Source organism: Sus scrofa, chromosome 14 (assembly GCF_054392235.1).
Source record: "Sus scrofa isolate SSC_HxYL_T2T_F1_AM1 chromosome 14, Sscrofa_HxYL_maternal_Yorkshire_Landrace_v2.0, whole genome shotgun sequence".
Lineage (NCBI taxonomy): Eukaryota > Metazoa > Chordata > Mammalia > Artiodactyla > Suidae > Sus > Sus scrofa.
Window position 1 is genome coordinate 85,773,497 of NC_139396.1, and position 24,872 is coordinate 85,798,368.

General features: G+C 40.7%; 1 protein-coding gene across 51 annotated transcripts in view; it reads right to left on the reverse strand.

Annotated features, from left to right (window-relative positions):
• Positions 1-24,872, reverse strand: part of ANK3 (ankyrin 3) — a 777,589-nt gene that overhangs the window by 177,114 nt on the left and 575,603 nt on the right. For all 51 annotated transcript variants that reach the window (NM_001445066.1, NM_001445067.1, NM_001445068.1 and 48 more), the window contains 2 exon segments: positions 1,168-1,365; positions 6,788-6,886. In NM_001445066.1, coding sequence (NP_001431995.1) covers positions 1,168-1,365; positions 6,788-6,886 — 297 coding nt within the window.

A 24,872-nucleotide genomic window follows, 5' to 3' on the forward strand; every position in this document is an offset into this window, starting at 1 on the left:
GCCCACACCCTGTTTTAAGGCTTTCTTTCTTGCATGGAAAAATGAGTCATGACTGTTCATTTCTTTTCCTCCTTTCAAGTCAGGATCCAATCTATGTCTGATATTCTGGGCTGATCAACAGCTCTTGAAATGCTACTCTGGGAAAAGCTTTTAGAATTTCAATGGAAGCTTCCTAGGGTCTTCAGTGCTCCTCTCTGCCCTCCCTCTCCTTCCCACTCCAATTCTCAGAGCCCTCGGAGCCCCAAGGGCACTGGGGACCCATGCTGCTAGGGTGACCCCATCAGCTGCAGGGGAGCAGAGACCCTTCCTAAAAGGCTTGATCACATGGCAGCCTATACTGCCAAATTGTTAGTAAACACACACACATTTTCCCTAGCACTTGGGGACATATTTTTTTCCATGTAAACCTATGTTTACGTGGGTGCTTATACTGAACTGAATCCAAAGAGCCCACTAAATTGCAGCCATTTATTTTTCTAAAGACAACAAACACCATCTCATTATGAAAATCAAACTATGTAGTACAGCTGAGGATTAAAACAGCAACTCATTGTAGGAATTAAGAATACAAACCATCGGATCTGATGTGGCTGTGGCATAGGCCTGTCACAGCAGCTCCGATTTGACCCCTAGCTTGGAAATTTCTATATGCTGCATGCGTGGCTGTTAAAAAAAAAAAAAAAAGACTACAAACCAGACCCAACTTTGTATTATAAGGAAAAAGAGAGGACAGGTACTATTTCATTAACTTACATGGTTAATGTACCATCAAATTTCAGCTCACAAATTCCTAGACCTCTCATGTTCAAGATAAAGATTTTTGGTTATTTTGCCTCATATTTTTAGATCTCAGAAAAAACTTTTAATTCACAGAGTGATAGATTTACCTACCAGAAGATAAGGTGACTGCCTCCATAGTTTTATACTTGAACAGTCTTTGGGCTTCATTTACATAAGAAAATCAGGAGCGTGACATTATGGTTAATGATTTAGCCTCACCAGCCACGCTATTTCCCTAAAGGCTATTTGAAGGTTGACCAGAAGGACACTTTACTGAACTAGATTTTCTGCGTTCACCTCCTGAAAAGGAATCCCTTCCCATGCAACAGTAGGTAGCCTGTGGTCAGCAAGATGACATAGGCTGGACTTGTTAGTTGAGCCACTCACCAGGGCTTTGGCATTGGGGTTAGCTTTTTTGTCCAAGAGAACCTTGGCGACTTTGTAATGGCCACAGTGGGCAGCCACGTGCAGGGCGGTCAGATAGTCATTGGTGACGTCATCCACAGGCACGTTATGCTGGAGGAGAAGCTGGACGCAGTTTAAATGATCCCCTTGTGTAGCCATGTGCAGTGGAGACAATCCATTCTAGAAACCAGAAGAAAAACAGAGTTTATTGTTTTACCTTCCAAACACGGATGTGCCATACAACATGGTACAAATACGAATGTAAGAAAACCCTAGATTTTCAACATGAAAATACCTTTTTTTTCTTTCCCTTTTCTGGCCATGCCCACAGAATGTGGAAGTTCCCAGGTCAGGGATCCAACCTGTGCCACAGCAGTAGCAATGCCTAGTCCTTAACCCACCAAGCTATTAGGGGACTCCATCTTTTGAAAAGGTTTTGTGACAAGTGTTTCCATCTATGGCTACTTTTCAAACTCGTCTTCCCACTTCTTCTATCAATGGAAAACAAAATTTCAAAGACAACTTCTTTCTTTGATTTAAAAAGACCGCGAAGTACACTAAGGTCCATTATTTACTATACTCCCAATAAACTGGAATTCTTAATATTTAAGACTGAAAGGATAAAATAAAGGCGGCAATAGATGGGTGTTCACTAGACTGGTTTTTATCTTGTCCATGTTACCACCACTTGGAATTGAATACTCTATTGATCACTTTTAAAAAAGTTCTGAATATAACACATTTCATCATCTATCACCGTAGAAAGGAAAACTTTTCCCTTTTCTATCAATCTAGTGCCCCCATGTGTCTATGATGAGGAAAGGCAAGGCTTTGATGAACTCAACTAAGGCTGGCCTCAGTTAAAGTCAACTGGGCTCAGTGACAGGTCATCAAATGTAGTAAGAATAAGTAAAACAATCATTTTGAGAGCATGAGTGGGGCCAAAGGTTAAAAAAAAAACCTTTAAAAAGGCTAGAGTAACATTTAGCATTCAACACACGTTTCCTAAGGAAGGCAAAAACAAGGTAGGAAGATGTCAGTCCCTTCAGGTACCCTTTCAATGTGGAGGCAACATGGAGAAATCTGGGGAGTTCCTAGAGAATCCAATTATCAAGAGAGGCTCTATTAATTACTGTAAACTAGTTTAACCTATGCTTGAGGTGGGGGGAGTGAAAATTCAGTTTCCGAAAGAACTGTCATCAGTGGACTGTCAAAATAGTGATTTATTAAATACACACTAATGGGAGTTCCCATAGTGGCTCAGCAGGTTAAGAACCTGACAGAGTATCTGTAAGGATGCAGGTTCGTTTCCTGGCCTTGCTCAGTGGCTTAAGAATCCCACATTGCCATAGGCTATGGCATAGGTCACAGATGTGGCTCAGATCTGGTGTTGTGGCTGTGGCATAGGCCTGTAGCTGTAGCTCTAATTCGACCCCTAGCCCAGGAACTTCCATATTCCGTAGATGCAACTGTAAAAAGAAAAAAATGCATGGACAAACTCGGTATTTCTGAATCTTCTGGGCCAAGTTAAATTCTCCTAATTTATTCATGAATGACATAAAATAGGACTTCAAGATAAGGAAAAAACAAAAACAAAAACAAGCCTTCCTTTAGCTGCTGTCATGGCATCACTCACGCACCATGTCACGTATTTCAACTATCTGTGTTACTCGAAAGCAAAAAGTTCATGGGTTCTACTTTCCCCAAATTGCCCCAGCAAAGAGCTGAGATCCATGCATAAATAGAAAGAGCTCCATAAATATTTATGTAAATGTAAAGCCCTCATATACTGTCAGTCAATCAGGATATTTCTGCCTAAAAAATTCCACTCAAACATTATGAACCAAAGTAGAAAGGAAGGTGCAACAAAGGATGAGGACAGTCTCATCTGAGATTCTCCCACCCACGAGCATATGCACTCATTTATTTCCTGCCAAAACATTCCTCTGCTTTATGTTTGGATACATTCTTGGGAGAAAATACGAAGTAAACAAAGCAACAAAATCTGAGCGAACAAATGACTTAGTGGAGAGTAGAGATGGGAAGCAGTGACAATAAATGAAGGAAATTCTCTAAGGAAACATAGAACAACCATATATGAGTGGGGAACTTATAGGTCATTAGGGAAGGACAAGGAAAAAGTAAAAATTGACACATAAATCAACTATACTTTAATAAAAATAATTAAAAAAAGAAAGTAAAGGTCATACATTCTTGAGGAGGGGTCTTATCACATACAGCATCTTTATCAAGCTGAAACTATGGATCCAGTATGAAGGGTTTTTTAAGCTCAGAAAGAGGAAAGTCATGAGGAATTAAAATTAGGAATGCATTCATTCCCTTAATAGTCATTCAATGACTATTCAGGGAGGGTCTCCTATGTGCCAGGATCTGCATTGTATAAGGCAAAGCTCTTTTTTTCATTGCACTGAAGGGGCAGCAAATGAGGAAAGAAAGTAAGAAGGCCTGTCTGAGAAGATAACATTTGAGTTGGGAAATGTGTGAAAACTGTAGAGATCTGGGACAAATGGAGAAAACTCAGTCTGGGGGAACAGGAAATGAGGATAAACTTAGTGTTTTCTAGGACGTGAAAGGAGGCTGATTGGCTGCAAGATGGTAAGGGACAGAATGAGAGATGAAGCAGAGTGGTGGTCAGATTCTGGTAAGGACATATCTCAGGGCAGTGGCGGGGAGCTTCTGGATAAACATGGTAGATGTGACATCCGTGTTCATCCATTCTTTCACCAACTCCACTCAAAAGCATGAGCAGAATTTAAAAGGAAAAATTCACAAGGTGTGCATGTATGCGTGCATGTATACCCACGGGCTCACATGTGCAAGATAGGAAACGAAAACACATGTGTGACATCTACAAACTTAGGAACATGAAAAGAGCTTTTAAGTGTGTTAGCTCATCCAGCAGAAGAGAGAAGGCTGAAATCTGAGTGCCTGTTGAGGGGTATTGATAAATCAGTGCCTACTGCTAAATGTTGAAAAAGAAAAGCCCTGATATGTAGATTTGCCAATTACCATGGTGTAAAGTTTCCTATGCTATGACTGATTTCAACCTATCAAAATGGTGCTACTGAATATGGAATTGGGAAGAGATGTACACAATAGGCTCAACAGTCTGGCTCCAATATACCACCAGGTATAATAAAGACAATGGATTTGCCTCTCAAATGTCCATAAGGTGGATGATATGGAAACATACTAACCTGGACAATAAAGATGAGGCTTGGGGCAAAAAGCAGGATTGATTTGCCTGCCTATGGAGTTGTCAGTCTCCAGGCTCTTACAACACAGCAAAGCCAGATGACTGCCCCCTTGTACCTTGTAGGAAACCTGGAATTTAATCTCCAGAGAGAGATTTTGGATGCAGGGGCCAGGGGATAGCAGAGGGCAGTGGTCAGTCTCTGGACTGAGAACAGATGCTCACAGAAGAAAGAAAGTTTAGGTGTTAAAAGAGTGTGGTCTCCAGAGTTAGACTGCCTGGGTTCAAATCCTTGTTCTGCCACTAGCTGACACATCTCCAGAAAGGTACTTTATCTCTGTGGGTCTCAGTTTCCTCATCTATACAAAGGGTGTAATAGTAAAATTAGTACCTCATAGAGTTATTGTCAGGATTAAATGGGTTCATATATGAAAGCACTTGGGACATCGCTATGTAAATATTGTCATCGTTGTTAGGATTAACGTATGCAGGGAGGACTGGGAGAATGACACATCTAGTTCCTTTTTCTTACTTTTTTTTTTTTTTTTTTTTTTTTTTTTTTGTCTTTTTGCTATTTCTTTGGGCCGCTCCCACGGCATATGGAGGTTCCCAGGCTAGGGGTCGAATCGGAGTTGTAGCCGCCGGCCTACGCCAGAGCCACAGCAACACGGGATCCGAGCCGCATCTGTGACCTACACCACAGCTCACGGCGACGCCGGATTGTTAACCCACTGAGCAAGGGCAGGGACCGAACCCGCAACCTCATGGTTCCTAGTCGGATTCGTTAACCACTGCGCCACGACGGGAACTTCCCTTTTTCTTACTTTTAATGCATTCACCCAGGTGTCCAGTGCAAAAGGTTAGAGGATTCACACCTCAAAAAACTGAACTTCGCAGAGAAAAGGGCAACTTATTCCGAAATGAGAGACCTTCTCCAACCTACCACCACCTTTCTGTCTTTATCAGTTAAATGATATCTTGCCCTTGTTCCTTGATAGAAGATAATATGAGAAAAAGAATGTGTATGTGTGTGTGTGTGTGTGTGTGTGTGTGTGTGTGTGTGTAGACATATGTATGACTGGGTCACTTTGCTGTACACTTGAGAGGAGCCCTGGCCACACTCTTCCACCCTACTGTGAGTGCCTGGCACTTAACAGTGGGAAACCCTCATCAGGAAAGAGAAAGCCAACACCAACAAAGAGAAAAAAAGGAAATCTAAGGGGTTAGGGTCAGATGAAAGGCAGAAAGAATTTAAAGAAAAGTCATCCTGAATGTTCTCAGAAAGGCCACAGAATGTATTGCATCCGTAAAACAAGAACTAGATGCTTTACGTAAAGAAGTTCTCAGAGGACAAGCAAATGTTCTTGCATACTAAAAGCACTAAAGAAAAAAAATCAAGGCAATTTCTCAGGGAAAAAAAGCCAAGTAGATAATGAGATGAACAACAGGAGAAGAAAGATGAGACAATGATTTGCTTTTTAACTATGTCTATATTGCTTTGATAAAAAGATAAAATGCAACACCAGATCCTTTAACACACTGCTCCAGGCTGGAGATCAAACCCATGACTCTGCAGCAACCCTCACTACCATAATCAGATTCTTAACTCACTGTGCCACAGCAGGAATTCTGAAACATCACTTTTTTTCAGGCAATCATCGTATGTTCTTTTCGGACATGTCAGTTTTTCCAAAGGCCCAAAGAAAGTGTAATCCTTCTAAAGTTTTCTGTCTTTATCAGTTAAATGATAAATGATATCGTGGGCTCTGTAACAGTCTGTGAACTCTCGAGAAATACACTGATGGGCTGGAGAGAGCACCCAGATTTTAGACTGAGGATCTTGTAGTCTTTCTTTACCCAACAAACCATCATTACTGAGCTATGAATATTTCACAGAATACGATCAAGCAGTAAGTGTTTCTTTAGAGAAGATAATACGAGAAAAAAATGTGTATCATATATATATATGTATATATATATATACATATATACACATACGTATGACTGGGTCACTTTGCTGTACAGCAGAAATTGACAGAACATTGTAAATCAACTAATAAAAATTTGTTGTTTTAAAAGAAAGATTTATGCATACTAAACAAGACAGAACAAAACAAGCAGTAAGTGTTCCTGGCACAAAACAAAGAAAACCAAAAGCAACACACACACACATACACACACCAATATAGTCAAGTGTGTTCCCACCTAAAGGTGTCATAAATCCAAACTTAATTCTGAAGATCTCCAAAGCCTGGGTGTATAAAGCCACTCTAATTGCTAAATTCAAACTATGGCATTTTCTTTGTAATTCAAAGGCTGGGTTAAGCATCAGTCAAGGGATTTAAAACTAAATCCAATGTGATACCCAAACACCTGGGGAGAACTTACCTTGGTTTTTGAGAGAATGGGGGCAGCTCGATCAAGCAGCATTTCCACCACCTGCTCATGACCACTCCTGGCTCCACAGTGCAGCGGCGTCAGACCGTCCTATTGAATGAAGGCAATACCTTCAGTTACATCCGATGGGAAAGTCTATAAATGCATGTATTTCATCAGCAGAGCATCCAACATGCTGCGGACCAGTGAGATTTGCTCACGGAGCGCACAAAATAATTGTATATTTTCAACTAGAGGAATGAATTGTTCATAAGTTTAAGTAGTTGCCAAGTGTATAATTTCCCACATATTAGAAAGCTGACATTTAAAAATTTAATTGTTTTTTCACTCACAGACAGAGAGATGGTTGCCAAGGGGGAGGTGGGGGGAGAGGGATGGACTGGGAATTTGGGGTTAATAGATGCAAACTATTCCATTTAGAATGGATAAATAATGAGGTCCTACCGTACAGCACAGGGAACTACATCCAGTCTCTTGGGATAGACCATGATGGAAGATAATATAAGAAAGGGAATATATACATATATATATATGTGTGTATATATATATATATATGTGTGTGTATATATATATATATATATATGACTGAGTCACTTTGCTGTATAGCAGAAATTGGCACAACACTGTAAATTGACTATACCTTAATACAAAAAAAAAAACAGTTAAAAAATGTTTTAAATTTAAATGCCCTCCCTCCCCCCAACAAAAAAAGGAGTTCCCTGGTGGCTCAATAAGGTAAGGATCCAGCATTGTCACCGCAGTGGCTCAAGTAGCTGCAGTGGCACAAATTTCATCCCTGGCCTGGTAACGTCCACATGCTATAGGTGTGTCCAAAATATATATATATATTATATAACTGTTTCACTACTCTTTTTGACTATCCAGTGGAATCTCGGGTGCTATAAGTAACTTGATATCCACCATTTTAAAAAAATATACAAAAAAAATATACAAACCTTAAAAATAGGAATTTGTAACAGAAATTTTATATTGTTCTTTTTTTTCCTACATGTCTATTTCCATTCCACTTCCCCCTCACAATTTTATGTTCATGTAATGTAACTTCATTCTTGAGTATTTTTTTTTTGATTACTGTATCGTGTTTCTCTGCCATGAAAATATACACATTTAAATTTTAAAGAGTTTAATGATTTCCTGAGAACATAAGTCTTTATTTAAAAATCAAAAATAGGAGTTCCTATCATGGGGCAGTGGTTAACGAATCCAACTAGGAACCATGAGGTTATGGGTTCAGTCCCTGGCCTCACTCAGTGGGTTAACAATCCGGCGTTGCCATGAGCTGTGGTGTAGGTCACAGATGTGGTTCGGATCTGGCGTTACTGTGGCTGTGGTGTAGGCCAGCGGCTACAGCTCCGATTGGACCCCTAGCCTGGGAACCTTCATATGCTGTGGGATCAGTCCTAGAAAAGGCAAAAAAAAAAAAAAGACTTAAAAAAAATCAAAAATTAATCTCCTGATTGGAATTATCATAGCTATTCAAACATAGTGGATCAACAGAGCAAAAATATATTACAAATTTTATGCTTATTAAGCAAGAGCAACAATTTATTAAAAATTCCTCTTCAAACAAGATGTATTTTTTTCCACAACTAGTTCATGGATCTACTAATGAATATTATTTATTGCTAGAATGAGACAAAGTTCAGCATTAATCTCTCCCCAGTTTTTGTCTTTGTAAATGTTAGTGCTGAGACAGCTTGTCTGCATAAATAAGCAGTTGGATTTTTGTTTTGACAGTGCCACTAATTCTCTAAACTTCTGAATTATATGCCAGAAAAAATAACTTAATAACCTTTCATCAAAGATTTTGTTCAATGATCCATCATAAGACCACCCCATTAGGTCCTTCCTGTTTGTTGGCAGCCATAGGATGTCTAAGCATTTGATATGCAGAGGAATTGGTTATTTAAACAGTAGAATCATGTCTTTTTTGTTTTTTGTTTTTTTTTTTTTTTTTTTTTGGTTTTTGGCCATGCCCTTGGCATGCTTAAGTTCCCAGGCCAGGGATTGAAACTGTGCCACAATAGCGACCTGAGCCACAGCAGTGACAATGCTGGATTCTTAACCCTCTAGGCCACCAGGAACTCCAAAATCATGTAATTTTAACAGGATCCCAGGATTCTGAACTCTTCCCTTTGCCCTTCCCCCTTGCCCTCAGAGGTTTTGCATCCTGGGGCCCTGTGGGCCAGAGTTAAGATTCAGGGCTTTTGGAGTTCCCGTCGTGGCTCAGTGGTTAAAGAATCTGACTAGGAACCATGAGGTTGCGGGTTCGATCCCTGGCCTTGCTCAGTGGCTTAAGGATCCAGCATTGCCATGAGCTGTGGCTCGGATCCCATGTTGCTGTGGCTCTGGTGTAGGCTGGCAGCTACAGCTCCGATTGGACCCCTAGCCTGGGAACCTCCATATGCTGAGAGTGCAGCCCTATAAAGCAAAAAAAAAAAAAAAAAAAGATTCAGGGCTTTTTTTGGGAGTTGGGGAGAAGGGCTATCATATTAAAGAAATGTATTTGCATTGTATTTTGAGAAAGAAGAATGAACAGAGTTGAGGAAGTGGAAAGTTACTCACTTAAAACTACCTCAGTGGCTCCAAATCCTGTGGAGGCGTTTTCACTCACCCTGGTTTCTGTGTTCCCCAACTTGAAAATTCCTGCTCTTTATACTTAATATCTACCCTAAGGGTAGGCAATTTGAAAATACATCAAAAGGAGTTCCCTTTGTGGCTCAGTGGGTTAAGAACCCAACATAGTGTGTCCATGAGGATGTGTGTGTGATCCTTGGCCTTGCTCAGTTGGTTAAGAATTCAGTGTTGACACAAGCTGTGGCAAAGGTCGAAGATGTGGCTCAGATCTGGTGTGGCTATGGCTGTGGTGGAGATCACAGCTGCAGCTCTGATTTGCCCCCTAGCTTGGGAACTTCCATATGCTGCAGGTGCAGACTTGGGGAGAAAAAAAAAAAAAAAAAAAAAAAGGAAAGAAAAAAATACATAAAAAGTTGATTCAATGGATTCTAGCTTATGGGAGCAGATCTTGAAAGTAAGCCTAATTATCTTCATATGTCATCAAAAAGGTACAATCCTATTTCTAAACTACTAGCCAAATCTCAGTAGAATGAAAAATCCCTTTAAAAATGAGGTTTGGATTGCAAATTTGACATGAGCTGGTTTGTATATTCTTTGAGCATGTTCAAATACTCTATATTTCATGCTGATTTGAAACAGCTGCTGTTAGAAAGCCAAGTAAAGTAATATAGTAGTCTTTTATGTTGCAAACACCATTTCGCTAATAGAATATAGTCAAACCTGAGAACAAGTTAGAAAAATACCATGAAGTCCAAATGTCTTCCCAGTAATGTAAACCAAAAATACATCCGAAAGAGAAATAATACAATGATGACATCTACCTTCCAAGACATAAACAATTTCACAGTCTCTGAGTGTGACTGTCTTTAACAAACTAAAAGGTCAAATTTGCTTTCTTTCATTTTCTCATAAGTAGACTCTAAGATATAACAGGTGACAGAATATGTGTAGGTTTTCTCAAACAATGGTCACAAAATAATAATTTTAGCCCAACTCATTTATCTTTGAAAATTATCTTTCCCCAAGTGATGTGCTACATACAGATTACAAAGTGTTTGGTTTTCTAAGACCAAAATCTATCTCAACTCCTTAATCCTTTAACGTACACTGTTTCTTATAGACATACATTTTTGCTGACTTCACCTTTTCAAAACAGTTTTTATTATGGAAAACTTCAAAGATACTTCAGACTAAAGTAGACTGAATAGTGTAATGAGCTTCTAGGTACCTGGTGACAGTGTCAACAAATGTCACCTCGTGATCCACCTTGATTCATCTATATCCTGACCTGGTCTCTTTTCTTGTGCTATTCTGAAGCAAATCCAAGGTATTCTATCATTGCCCCACACTGAAGGTATAATCCTCATTTTCAAAGTTTTATTTTATTTTTTTTTTAGAGTTTAGTTGATTTATAGTGTGTCAATTTTTGCTGTACAGCATAATAACCCAGTCATTCATATATATATATATATATATATATATATATATATATATATACACATTCTTATTCTCATACTACCTTTCATCACAGTCAATCCCAAGAGACTGGATATAGTTCCCTGTGCTATACAGAAGGACCTCATTGCTTATCCACTCTAAATGGAATAGTTTGTATCTACCAGCCCCAAACTCCCCATCCATCTCACTCCCTCCTCCACCCCCCTTGGCAACCCCAAATCTGTTCTCTAAGTCCATGAATCTGTTTCTGTTATGTAGATAGGTTCATTTGTGCCATATTTTATTTTATTTCTTTAATTAATTTATTTTTTTGCTTTTTACGGCTGCATCCACAGCATATGGAGGTTCCCAAGCTAGGGGTCTAATCGGAGCTACAGCTGCCGGCCTATGCCACAGCCACAGCAACACCAGATCCAAGCCGCATCTGTGCCCTATACCACAGCTCATGGCAATGCTGGATCCTTAACTCACTGAGCAAGGCCAGGGATCAAATCTGCAACCTCATGGTTCCTAGTCAGATTCATTTCCGCTGCGCTACGACAGGAACTCCCATTTGTGCCATATTTTAGATTTCATGAATGCTGGAGAGGGTGTGGAGAAAAGGGAACCCTCCTTTGCTGTTGGCGGGAATGAAAGTGGTAAAACCACTCTGGAAAACTGTACAGATGTTCCTCAGAAAACTGAATATGGAACTACCAAAGGATCAGGCAATCCTACTCCTGGGCATATATCTGGATAATCTTCATTTTGTAAATGAGACTCTAAGGCTCAAAGAGGTTAGCTAGCTCAGCCAAGGCTGCACAGGCTGAACTTAGAACGAGGCCAGTACTGGAGTTCCCGTCATGGCGCAGTGGTTAATGAATCCGACAAGGAACCATGAGGTTTCCGGTTCGATCCCTGCCCTTGCTCAGTGGGTTAAGGATCCGGATCGTCCAAAAAGAACGAGGCCAGGTCAGTACTGATGGCAGGACAATTAAGCAATTAAGGCACACTTTGGGAGGAGTTTTTAAGATAAAGCCCCTCTGCTCAAACTTTCAGCCACTCTTTGCCTTCCTTTAGCTACATTCCTTAGCTGCTACCTTCGATCTCTGGTGTTTATTTATTAAAAACTCATAGAATCTAGAGACTCTGCCAGAAAAAGGTGACTTTTTTCAGCCACATAAGCATTGTGAAGTGCTTTTATTTTATCACCTCGTCTCAACGATCAAGTCCACAAATTCCCCAAGGAAAGCCACATCAATTCCTAGCTGAATTGCGAAGAGCTACCCGAAGCCCAGCTCTTTCAGCTCTAGTTTTACTTGCAGTATTTTATTATTTTATTTTATTTTATTTTTTTTGTCTTTTTGCCATTTCTTGGGCTGTTCCTGTGGCATATGGAGGTTCCCAGGCTAGGGGTCTAATCAGAGTTGTAGCCGCCAGCCTACGCCAGAGCCACAGCAACGAGGGATCCGAGCCGCGTCTGCAACCTACACCACAGCTCATGGCAACGCTGGATCCTTAACCCACTGAGCAAGGCCAGGGACCGAACCCGCAACCTCATGGTTCCTAGTCGGATTCGTTAACCACTGAGCCACGACGGGAACTCCACTTGCAGTATTTTAAACATTGATTGCAAGCTGCTGACTCTCTTGGATCTTCTGCTAATCTGCTCTGAGACTTTTCAAAGGCTCTTCAAACAGCCAGAAGCCCTACAGGAGAAATCCTTCTCAGCAGGAAGCTGTACAAGATGTCACGACTGTCTGCACAGGCGGTGCCAACCTGGCTGCTGGGACAGTCACAGGTCAGTAGAAAACTAGTGCCTAGAGTTAATGTAAGATCTTCAATTAGCACCATGGTTTCTACAGTCACAACCAGCTGATACACAGTGAGGTAGAAAAGTTATCTGCCATGTAGTGATTCGCAGTTCAGTTTTTTAAAAAAAGAGCAGGCAGTGACATTACTTATTACCAATTTGGGGGGCATAAAGTAAACATTTAAATTTCAAACTAATTTCTTTGGTTTTGACATAATTATGGATTATGATAGCTCTGTGTTCAAAAAGATTGTGAATAACCATCATTCATTCCTCAGCCAAGTCAAAATTCCTCAGATTAGCATTCAAAGTTTTCCAAAGTCATGAGTTCCTGTTGTGGCTCAGTGGGCTAAGAACCCCACATGGTATCCATGAGGATTCAGGTTCAATCCCTGCCCTTGCTCAATGGGTTAAGGATCTGGCATTGCTGTAAGGTGCAGCATAGATCAATAATAGGGTTCAGATCTGGTGTTGATGTGGCTGTGGTGTAGGCCGGCAGCTGCAGCTCCAATTCAACCCTTAGTCTGGGAACTTCCATATGCTGCAGGTGCACCATAAAAAGAAAACAAAACAAAGTCTGCCCAAATCAGTCACTGCTACACTAGAACATCCCCCAATTCTCTTCCTTTCTACCTCAACTAAACTCTGTGCAGGTCCTGGCAAAAGCCTCTTGCTTTCTTTTTCTCTGCTTTGCCCATACTAATTCATATACCTTGAAGTTTCCTTTCCACTTTGACCAAGATCCAAATCCTTATTGTTTAAAATACAGTTTTTCTTTGAAGACTTTTCCAAAGCTGGACATAACCATTCTATCATCAGGACTCTCTTCACATTTTATCTGAACCTCTGACTTTTTATTTAGTATTTAGTATGTAGGCATGCACTATCATTCCAACTAGCCTGTTTCTGAGGACAAAGTTACTAGGTGAAAAGGGATATTTGAATCTTACAGAGAAGATAGCCCAATACCATGTTCGTGAAAGTTGCTCGATAAAAATGACTGAGTATGGAAACAACATAATGTCCATCCACAGATGAATGGATTAAGAAGATGTGGTACATATACACAACAGAATACTATTCAGCCATATAAAGAAATGAAATAACAGCATTTGCAGCAACATGGATGCAGCTAGAGGTTATCATACTAAATGAAATGTTAGAAAGACAAATACCATATGACATCACCTATATGTGGTATCTAAAATATGGCACGAATGAACCCATCTACAAAACAGAAAAAGACTCACAGACATGGAGAACAGAACTATAGTTACCAAGGGGGAAGGGGAGGGAGTGGGATGGACTGAGAGTTTGGGGTTAGTAGATGCAAACTATTATATTTAGATGGATAAGCAATGAGGTCCTACTGTATAGCACAGGGAACTATATCTAATCTCTTAGAATATACCATGATGGAAGATAATATAAAAAAATCATATATATATGACTGGGTCACTTTGCTGTACAGCAGAAATAGGCACAACATTGTAAATCAACTATACTTTAATAAAAAAGAGAAAAAAATGACTTAGTAAATAAATGAATAAGTAAGTGATGAATGTGTGGGCTTTTGGGCTAGTCTTTTAAAATGTTTTCTAGTTAGGTGCTTAAAATTCCTTTCCCTGTTATCCCTTTTTTTTTTTTTTTTTTTTTTTTTTTAGGACCAGACTGATTTTGTACTTTAGAAGTGCTATTAAAAAATATCCTATGTTTCCAGAAAAATAAAATTCTCCATAAGTGACTTATACATTGTAATTGTACTGAAGAATATGAATCGGTCTTCTCAGCATTATGAATAAGAAAGAGAAATATCAGAACATTTCCTCTAGTTAAGATTTTTTCCTCTAATTCAGGACATTATAAACTTTAAAAAAGCTATCATGGAAATTGTATTTTGTAAACATACCGGTGAAATGGTTTACACAGCAGGGGACTCCTTTCCTTAAAATTAGATCAATGCTTTTTCCAGTACAAAATATGGATTCTTATCTGCTCCCAATCCTTGGAAATTTACAATTAATGCACAGTCTCACTTAGAATGGGCCTTGGACCAAAAGGCAGTTCTTCAACCATATACAATGGTATAGTTTTGACCTCCAATTGAAAAATGCTCGACAAAGGCAATTCTCCGGGCTCAAGGGAGGCTGCCTCAAGAAAGGCAGCATATGCAGTTGGACAGGAGAAAGGAGAGGATGTGGAGTTGCCATAGTAACATTATGGGAGGGAAATGAAATTGCATGGGGTTAGCGATTTTTTTCCTTCCAATTCCCCTGATTTCTAAAGCACTAACATAATGAACAAGTATTCCCTTGGGCAGAATTCTGAAGCAATGAAAACTGGCAAGTCTAGACCTCATATTTCATTTCAGTGACAGTAATCTTATTAGTGAGATGGGGAATGACGCTTTACTGGCTGGACAAAATACTCTCCAGTGTTAGATGAAGAGCAAAATCTTGCACACTCGAAGGTCAAAAAGATTTTCTTTCAGGTCTGGTTTTTTCTGAAAAGCAGAGAGCGGGGTATTAACGCATCACATTTAGGAATACTGAACCCAGATCATGTCCTTAACAGCTTGAATTTGCTCAAAGCCAGCACCGAAATGACGCAAATTTATGATTCAGGAAAGACTTTCAGAGACATTTATTTTGATTAGGATCATCTAGGTTCCTTTCTCTTCTTCCTTTTCAGCAGAAAACAAAACAAAACAGAAAAACAAACAAACAACACCAAAACCAAACCAAACCAAACCAAAATATCTAGAGAAGGAAAAGGAAATTAAACAGTGAGAACTCTGTGAAAACCTGCTTTTCTCTAAGTCATGGATATAAAACAGGATGTGATATTTAACTTAAGAGTGAACACAATGAAAGAAAAAGCAGGTAGTGCTCAGGAGAGGAGAGTCAAAATTATAGCCAGAGGTAAATTAAAAGGCACTGATTACAGTCTGATAGCAAAGCTATTCTCATATTGGTATTTTTCTCTCAAACTTCTGTGTTCTCAATTTGTACGTGTTAGACGATTGCAGATTTGGCCTGAGAGGAAGTGAAATAACATTGTTTGAAGCCCTTCTATTATCACAGGCACTTTATATTTGTGATCTTATTGACTTTTTGTAACAGTTCATGAGAAAGGAAGCAGAAGTTCCATTTATAGATGAGAAGGCTGCTCCAGAGGATTAATGCACCTATCCAAGGTCACATGCAAGTACATCACTGGCTTGAGAACTTGCACTCTAGGTTGCCTTCATCAGAGGGATGGGATTTCTCTTACTATACCAAGTGACCTCCTTTTAAGATCAAGAATTCATTTCTGTCATTTATATACAGGAGAGAGAAATATCTCTTTCTAATGCCCTTCCTTGTTGTCTTGCCATACACTCTATAGGTTTAGAATTAGACTAAAATAAGGTAAAATCTTCTTGTTCTTTCTGCTTAGAAAACTACAGTTTTCTCCCTGAGCCGAGAACACATCCTTCTGTTGTATATTTCTCCACTTTGTTCTTTGTGGGTTTTGTTCCCCTTTTCTTACCTTCTTTTGGGTTAACTGAGTATTACTTAGTATTCTACAGATAGAGTCATCATACATATCATTGGCTATCTTTTCCTTTAGCTTTTCATCTAAATCTCTTTTTTCTTTGCTTTTAAAGTGGTTATCCTGGAGAGTAAAATATGTATCCTTAACTTATCAGCCTAAATAATATTAATAAGATTAATTTAAAATATATAAAATATAATAAAATATTAGTCAATATTTTATTACTATATAATTATATTATATAGTAATAGAAATAGTATATTTTATGTACTGAATATACAATTTCATGTATGAAAATCCTGCAATAGTTCTATTTACATGATTAGTTTCATCCTTTATGTTATAAATATACATTTAACTTTTATATGCATTGCAATCCTCAGATGAGAGCAATATTTTAAACAACCAACTTTTTGAAAACTTAAAAAAATTTTTCCCCCTGATTATTTATTACTTTTAACTCTTCTCAACTTTTTTTTTTTCTTAATTTTTATGGCTGCACCTTCAGCATATGGAAGTTTCCAGGCCAGGGATTGAATGTGAGCCGCAGCTGTGACCCACACCATAGCTGCAGCAACACTAGATCCTTTAACCCAATGCGCTGGCCAGGGATTGAACCTGTACCTCTGCAGTGACCTAAGCTGCTGCAGTTGGATTCTTATCCCACTGTGCCACAGCGTGAACTCCTCTCCTTTATTTAGATCCACATTTCCATCTAGTATCACTTCCTTTCAGAAAGAAGTACTTCCTGTTGTATTTCTTTTAGGTGTGGGTTTGATAGTAACAAGTTATCTTAGCTTTTGCTTACTGGAAACTGTCCTTATTTTACTTATATTATGGAAATATACTTTCACCAGATATAAATTCTAGATTAACAGATATTTTAACTCAGCACCTTAAAGATGCTTCATTGTCTTCTGGTCTTCTTATTAGTGTTACAACCTCATGGTTCCTAGTCGGATTTGTTTCCTCTGCGCCACATTGGAACTCCAAAAACACCTTATTTTTGAATGACATACAGAAATATTTTCAAATTAGTCTTGAGTAATATAGAAATCCAGAGTCTTTTGCATTATTTCAAATTCTTCTGTGTTAGAAATCTAAGGAGCAATTATTGTATTAGAATTTTCTGTCTAATAGAGACTATTTTATGACTATGAAATATTTAATATTTTATTAAAGTATTTATTTATTTGTCTTTTTTTTGCTATTTCTTGGGCCGCTCCCGCAGCCATATGGAGGTTCCCAGGCTAGGGGTCTAATCAGAGCCGTAGCCACCAGCCTACGCCAGAGCCACAGCAACGCAGGATCTGAGCCGTGTCTGCAACCTACACCACAGCTCACAGCAACGCCATATCGTTAACCCACTGAGCAAGGGCAGGGACCGAACCTGCAACCTCATGGTTTCTAGTCAGATTCCTTAACCACTGCGCTACGACGGGAACTCCTAAAGTATTTATTTTTAACCAAGGCAATCACACTTCTGGAAATATAATGGAAAGCAAAACTCAGTACCAATATTTATTTTTCCTTCATATTTAACTTGATAAATATAGCCAGTTGCACTTCTGGGAAAGGATAGACTAAAATTACAGGATACCTAAGTGTCTCCTGATATCTTCCCAGAAAAGTAAGAATTTAACAACTGATAGATTTGAGATGCTCTGAAAATCCTTTCCTGTGCACAAATACCTCCTTATTCTTGTAAATCAATTGGATGCCATTAACTTTAGGGAGCAAAATTATATAACCACTGAACATCAACTAAATTAAGACCTTTCGACAAATGTAACATTAAGAAGTGCATCTTATATGTATTTAGCAAATACATATAAGACTTCGTATGTGCCAGGGAGTATGCTAAGCACTTAGATATTAAGATGAATATGTGCTTCTGGGGGTCAAAGTGTAGCTTTGGATGTAACATTGTAGCAATGGGATTACATGGGGATGTGGCAGAGGCACCTTGCAAGAAAGGCTAGAAGTTGGGAGAGACATGGTTAAAGCAGCATTGGGGAAATCAGAGTATTATTATTACTGACTCTGCCTGGAACTCTGAAGCACCAAATATAAGCACAGCTGCCTTTGTTATTGGGTGAAGAAGAGTCAGTGGAAAGAGATGGACAACTCAGAAACTGCCACAAAGTCTTAAAATGGTTCTCATTTAGGCTCATCCACACTGAGCCTCTGATTTGGCTGTGAATTGATGCAAAGGAAAACAAAAACGGTAAGAGATCATCCACGGCAAAGTATCTACCTTCAAAAAGTATACAAATACACATGCTAGCTTTGCAGAGAGTGAGAGTAAAACAGAAATAAACAGCAGCTACCCTGAGCAGCCATTCTCACATGTCTATAAAGAGACAAAATAGGTTGCTGAATATAGACCAGATTGAAGCCCTTGCCTTCATAACTGTTTCTATCTTGGCACAACTGCCATTGCTATGACCTCACATAAATTATGTTGTTATAGTGAGAACATTAAAGCTCTACTGTCATAGCAACTTAAATTTTTTTTTTTTTTTTTGTCTTTTGTCTTTTCAGGGCTGCACCCACAGCATATGGAGGTTCCCAGGCTAGGGGTCCAATCGGAGCTACAGTTGCCGGCCTATACCACAGCCACAGCGCCACCAGATCTGAGCCATGTCTGCGACCTACACCACAGCTCAGAGCAACGCTCAGTCCTTAACCCACTGAGCGAGGCCAGGGATCGAACCCGCAACCTCATGGTTCCTAGTCAGATGCGTTTCCCCCGCGCCACGACGGGAACTCCAAAAAAATTTTTTATTATAGTTGATTTACAATGTTCTGTCAATTTCTGCTGTACAGCAAAGTGACCCAGTTATACATATATACGTTCATAGCAACTTTCAAGTGTGCAAGACAGTATTGTTAGTTACAGTCACAATGATATACCTTGGATCCTTGAATTTATTTATCTTATAACTGACAGTATGTACCATCTGACCAACATCTCCCTATTTCCCCTATCTCTCAGCCCTTGGTAACCACCATTCCATTCTCTGATCAGTGTATTCAGATTCCACATTTAAGTGACATCATGTAGTATTTTCACTGCCCACTTATTTCACTTAGCATAATGCCCTCAAGGTCCATGCATGTTGTAGCAAATGGTAGAATTTCCTTTTGTTTCTATGGCTGAATAATATTCCATATATACTATCCACCGATGTTGTTGATGGACACTTAGGTTGTTTCCAAGTCTTGTCAATTGTGAATAATGCTGCAATAAACATGGCAGTGTGGGTATTTCTTCAAGGTAGTGATTTCATTTCCTTGGAGAAGTGGGATTACTGAACTTTATTGAAATGTTCCAAAAGGAAATGCAGTTTAAATGCTATTTTATAGCTTTGTCAATTAATCAATAAAACTCTGCTTTTTTTTTTTCCCCCATAAAACCAGTGGGTGCTTTTTTACCAATTTAAACCCCCTCCAGATTCTGCTGTATAGCCCAGGAATTGTATCACTTGTGATAGAACATGATGGAGGATAATGTGAAAAAAAGAATGTATATACATGTATAACTGGGTCACTTTGCTGTGTAGCAGAAATTGACAGAACATTATAAATCAAGTATAATAATTTAAAAAAATAAATAAAATTTAGGGGAGTTCACATCGTGGCTCGGTGGTTAACAAATCCAACTAGGAACCATGAGGTGGCGGGTTCAATCCTTGGCCTTGCTCAATGGGTTAAGGATCCAGTATTGCTGTGAGCTGCAGTGTGGGTCTCAGACACGGCTCGGATCCCATGTTGCTCTGGCTCTGGCGTAGACCAGTGGCTACAGCTCCGATTCGACCCCTCACCTGGGAACCTCCATGTGCTGTGAGAGCGGCCCAAGAAATGGCAAAAAGACAAAATAAAATAAATAAATACATAAATAAATAAAAATAAAATTTAGGCTAGTAAAACAAAATAAAACAACCCCCCTTCAATTCCCATATTCCAGGGGCACCACCTTCTTTGTCTAATGTCCTTTACCTGCTGACCCCCAATGACTTTCTAGATTTGGGGAGTGGTGTCATCAACCAAATTGTTAAGTCATCAGGTCTTTCTCTTCTGTGACTCTTATGAAAGGTAGATTGTTTTCACGTAATGGTGTCCCATTCATCCTGTGGGTTTTCTTCATTCCTTTTCATTCTTTTTTCTTTTGTTCCTCTGAATGAATAGTTTCAAATGCTCTTTCTTCTACTTAGTGCAATCTGCTGTTGAAGTTCTCTACTGAATTCTTTAGTTCAGTCACTGTATTCTTTAGCTCCAAAATTTGTTCTGTCTTTTCATGTTTTCTAGCTCCATTTTGAACATCCCATTTTGTTCTTATATTTTCCCCTGATTTTTTTATTTTTTGGTCTTTTTTAGGGCCATACCTGTGGCAAATGGAAGCTCCCAGGCTAGAGGTCAAATCAGAGCTATAGCTGCCGGCGTATACCACAGCCACAGCAATGCAGGATCCAAGCCACATCTGTGACCTACACCACAGCTCAAAGCAATGCCAGATCCCTAACACAATGAGTAAGGCCAGGGATCAAACCTGCATCTGCAAGGATACTAGTCGGGTTCATTATCACTGGGCCATGATGGAAACTCCCATTTTTCCCTGATTTTGTTAATTTCTTTCTTTTTCTTTTTTTTTTTGGTGGCATATGGAGTTCTTGGGCCAGGGATCAGATCTAAGTCCAAGCTGCAGTTGTGACCTACACTGCCACTATGGCAACACTAGATCCTTAACCCACTGTGCCAGGCCAGGGATTGAACCTGCATCCCAGACCTCCACAGACACTGCTGATCCTATTGCACCACAGCAGGAACTCCTGATTTTACTAAATTGTTGATCTGTGCTTTCTTGCTAACTCTCTGGGCATCTTTAGAACAATTATTTTGAATCCTTTGTCAGGCAATTCCTGTATCTCCATTTCTTTCAGTTACTGAAAATTTACTGTGTTCCTTTGGTTGTGTCATGATATCCTGGTTCTTCATGATCTGTGTAGCCTTGCATAGAGATTGTGCATTTAAACAAACACTTACAGAATTTATGGGTTGACTTTAGTATTTAAAGACCATCATCTGTGGTTAAGGGCATGCTGGAGCATGCTGTAACCTTTAGTCTAGTGCAGGGTGCCAAGTTCAGGGGTATGTGGTGGTTCTGGATTGGGAGGTGGGAGTGATGTCTCATCCACTTAGGACAATAAGGTTTATAGCATCGACTATTCTGAGGTCCTTAGTGAGCATTGTAGGGGGTCCATACTGACTGCAAAGGCTGTTGGAAGTCCTCAGTGGCACCTCAGGTCCAGTGGTTTAAGATTTGGGCAGGCAGTAATGGTGGTTGGATTTGGTGGCATGCACAAACTTGGTTGCAGGGGCCTATTGTGTGGCAGAGGCTGGTTTCAGACAAACTCACAGAGTTGGAGACAAGGGCCAGATGCAAGGTTCTGGGCCAACTGCCGGGACATGGCAGCTGTGGGGACTCTTGGCTGTCAGTATTCATTATCATGGCTGCAGGTCTCACCATGGGTGCTCTGCAGTGAAGGCTGGTATTTGGAGCTAGGCTGGAACATGCAGGTATCCAACTGGAGGGGCTCACTGTAGAGAGCCCAGTGCTGCTGCTATTGACAGGAGATAGGGCCAGGTGGGGGCCCCAGCATTGGTGTGTACTCCTGGCTGCAGGGTCTTTCCATGTGTGTGCTTCTCATGAGGGTCTGGTCAGGAGCATGTAGATCCACAGCTGTGCATGAGCTGAGTGGTGGAGGCCAGTGACTAGAGGCAGAGCTGAATTGAGGCCCACAGACGCCTATGAGGGCCTTGGTTGTTGGCCTGCCAATCTGTGGCTCCAGGATCTTGCCACAGATGTGCATATAGCAGTTGAAGCCTGTGGTGAGGCTTAGGCCAGCAGTGGGCAAGTACACAGCTAGAGGGGCCAGCCCCAAGTACATGCACAGAAGAGGAGGTCACCCTCGGAGGTCTAGGCTGGCATCTTATACTTCTGTGGCCGCTGAGGCCTGGGCTGACTGCTGGTGTGGGCAATGAGGAGCAGGGTGGGATTCAGGTGGCAGTGTCTGTAAAAGTGAATATCCATGGAGCAAAACCCAGCGACATCTGCAGGGGGTCTGTGGCAGCTGGCCTTCGGTTACTTCAGTGGTGAAAGGTGCCAGGGTCTCCTGCAGAGCAGGTTACAGGGAACCACAGTCATTCCCACCACATGGTTGATGCTGGTAGCCCCGGCTTTTTGACCTTGTTCGTCCTCATCTCTATTCATCTCTGCTTGGCCAGTCTGGAGGTGGGTCCTTTGTCCAGCACCCCAAAAGGCTGGGGAAGCTGGCCATTCACCCCACTCTCCCTTTCTTGATGAAGACAGCTCTTTCTGGTTGAAGTGGTCACTCTTGGCCCTGAGCAGTGCTGGCCTGGGGGATGGAGGATGCAGGCAAAATGAAGCCATTCTTCATTCTCTTTTTGTGCAGTAATCCTCAGGTCTTGTTTTAATTTTTTTTTTTTCTTTTTTGGCTGCCCCAAGGCATATGTAGCTCCAGGAACAGGGATCATATCTGAGGCACTCTCTGTACCTAAGCCACAGCTGTGGCAACCCTAGATCCTTAACCCACTGTGCCAGGCTGGGGATCAAACCCACGTCCCAGTGTTCCCAAAATGCTGCCAATCCTGTTGTAACACAGTGGGAACTCCTTTTTAAAATTTTTTGAAATTATCTTTTGTTTTTTATTCTTTGGCTGCACTCTTGGCATGCAGAGGTTCCTGGACCAGGGACTGAACCCAAGCCATAGCAGTGACAATGCCAGATCCTTAACCAGCTGAGCCACCAGGGAACTTCCATATTCTCAGGTCTTCTGTTGCGCTGTGTTGCTGAAGTTTCCTAAGTGGACCCCTGAGTTCTTCTAGAGCTCTTTTAGACCATGGATCACCATCTGATTATTTATTTATTTATTTATTTATGCCTTTTCTAGGGCTGCTCCTGTGGCATATGGAGATTCCCAGGCGAGGGGTCTAATTGGAGCTGCAGCTGCCAGACTACGCCAGAGCCACAGCAATGCAGGATCCGAGCCGTATCTGTGACCCTACACCACAGCTCACAGCAACGCCAGATCCTTAACCCACTGAGCAAGGCCAGGAATCGAACCCGCAACCACATGGTTCCTAGTCAGATTTGTTAACCACCGAGACATGATGGGAACTCCTCTAATTCTTGATCTTTCTGGGTGATGGAGGCATATAGAAGTTCCCAGGCTAGAACTGTTGTGACACAGTGGGAGCTCCTTTTTAAAATTTTTTGAAATTATTTTTTCTACTTTGCCATCTTGGTCACATCACCTTAACATATGTAATCACCTGGGTCTTCATTGTAACTAATTATTCTTTTTAAAAAAGATTTTTAATGATTTTTTATTTATTTATTTATTTGTCTTTTTGCCACTTCTTGGGCCGCTCCCTCGGCAGATGGAGGTTCCCAGGCTAGGGTTCTAATTGGAGCTGCAGCCACCAGCCTGCGCCAGAGCCACAGCAACGCAGGATCTGAGCCACGTCTGCAACCTACACCACAGCTCACGGCAAGGCCGGGTCCTTAACCCACTGAGTAAGGCCAGGGATTGAACCTGCAACCTCATGGTTCCTAGTTGGATTCATTAACCACTGAGCCACGATGGGAACTTCATGATTGTTTTTTTTAATTAGGAAATGTGAATACTCCCGCCAACTTTTTTCAGCCACACACATGGCATATGGAAGTTCCCAGACCAGGGAGCAAGTTCAATCTACAGCTGCAACCTACACCACAGCTGTGGCAACAACGGATCCTTAACCCAGTGTACTAGGCTGGGGGCCAAACCAGCAACGACACAGAGACAAGCTGGATCATTAACCCACTATACCACAGCAGGATCTCTATTACTAATTATTCTAAAAGTTACAACATCCAGTGTCCTACCTGCTGGGAGAGCTTGTGAAATCACTGGGAACAACTCACCACCTGTACTGAGATGGAAACTAAGAGGATGAACTTTCCTCAGGTCATGATTTCACTTGCCAGTCACACTTAAGACTAGAGATCAGGCAGGAGGGTAAAAACAACTCACCCTCATCCTGCCACAATGGGAGCTCCTTTTTTAAATTTTTTGAAATTATTTTTTATTTTTTATTCTTTGGCTGCACTCGGCATGCAGAGGTTTCCAGCTGGTCAGATCAAGCTCAGATCCTACCTAAACTACTCTGACCACAATTCAAGTTGACTTCATTGATTGAAAGGACACTAATAGAGTTTTTGTTGTGGATTGGCAGGTTAAGAACTCAGCTAATACCCAAGAGGATGCTGGTTTGATCCCTAGCCTAGCTCAGTTAAGGATTAAGGGTTAAGGATCCGGCAATGCTCCCAGGTGTAGTATAGGTCACAGATGTGGCTTGGATCCTGTGTTGCTGTGGCTGTGGTGTAGACCTGCACTGCAGCTCTGATTCAGCCCCTAGCCTGGGAACTTCTATGTGCCACAAGCACAGCCTAAAAGAAAAAAAGGGGGGCGTTAAGAAGTCTGCTTTTATTTAATCAATTAATCAATTTATCAATTTATTTATTTTTGGCTGTGCCCCCAACATGCCGAAACTCCTGGGCCAGGGATCGAACCCACATCACAGCTGTCCACCCAAGCCACAGCAGTGATGTCAGGTCCTTAACCC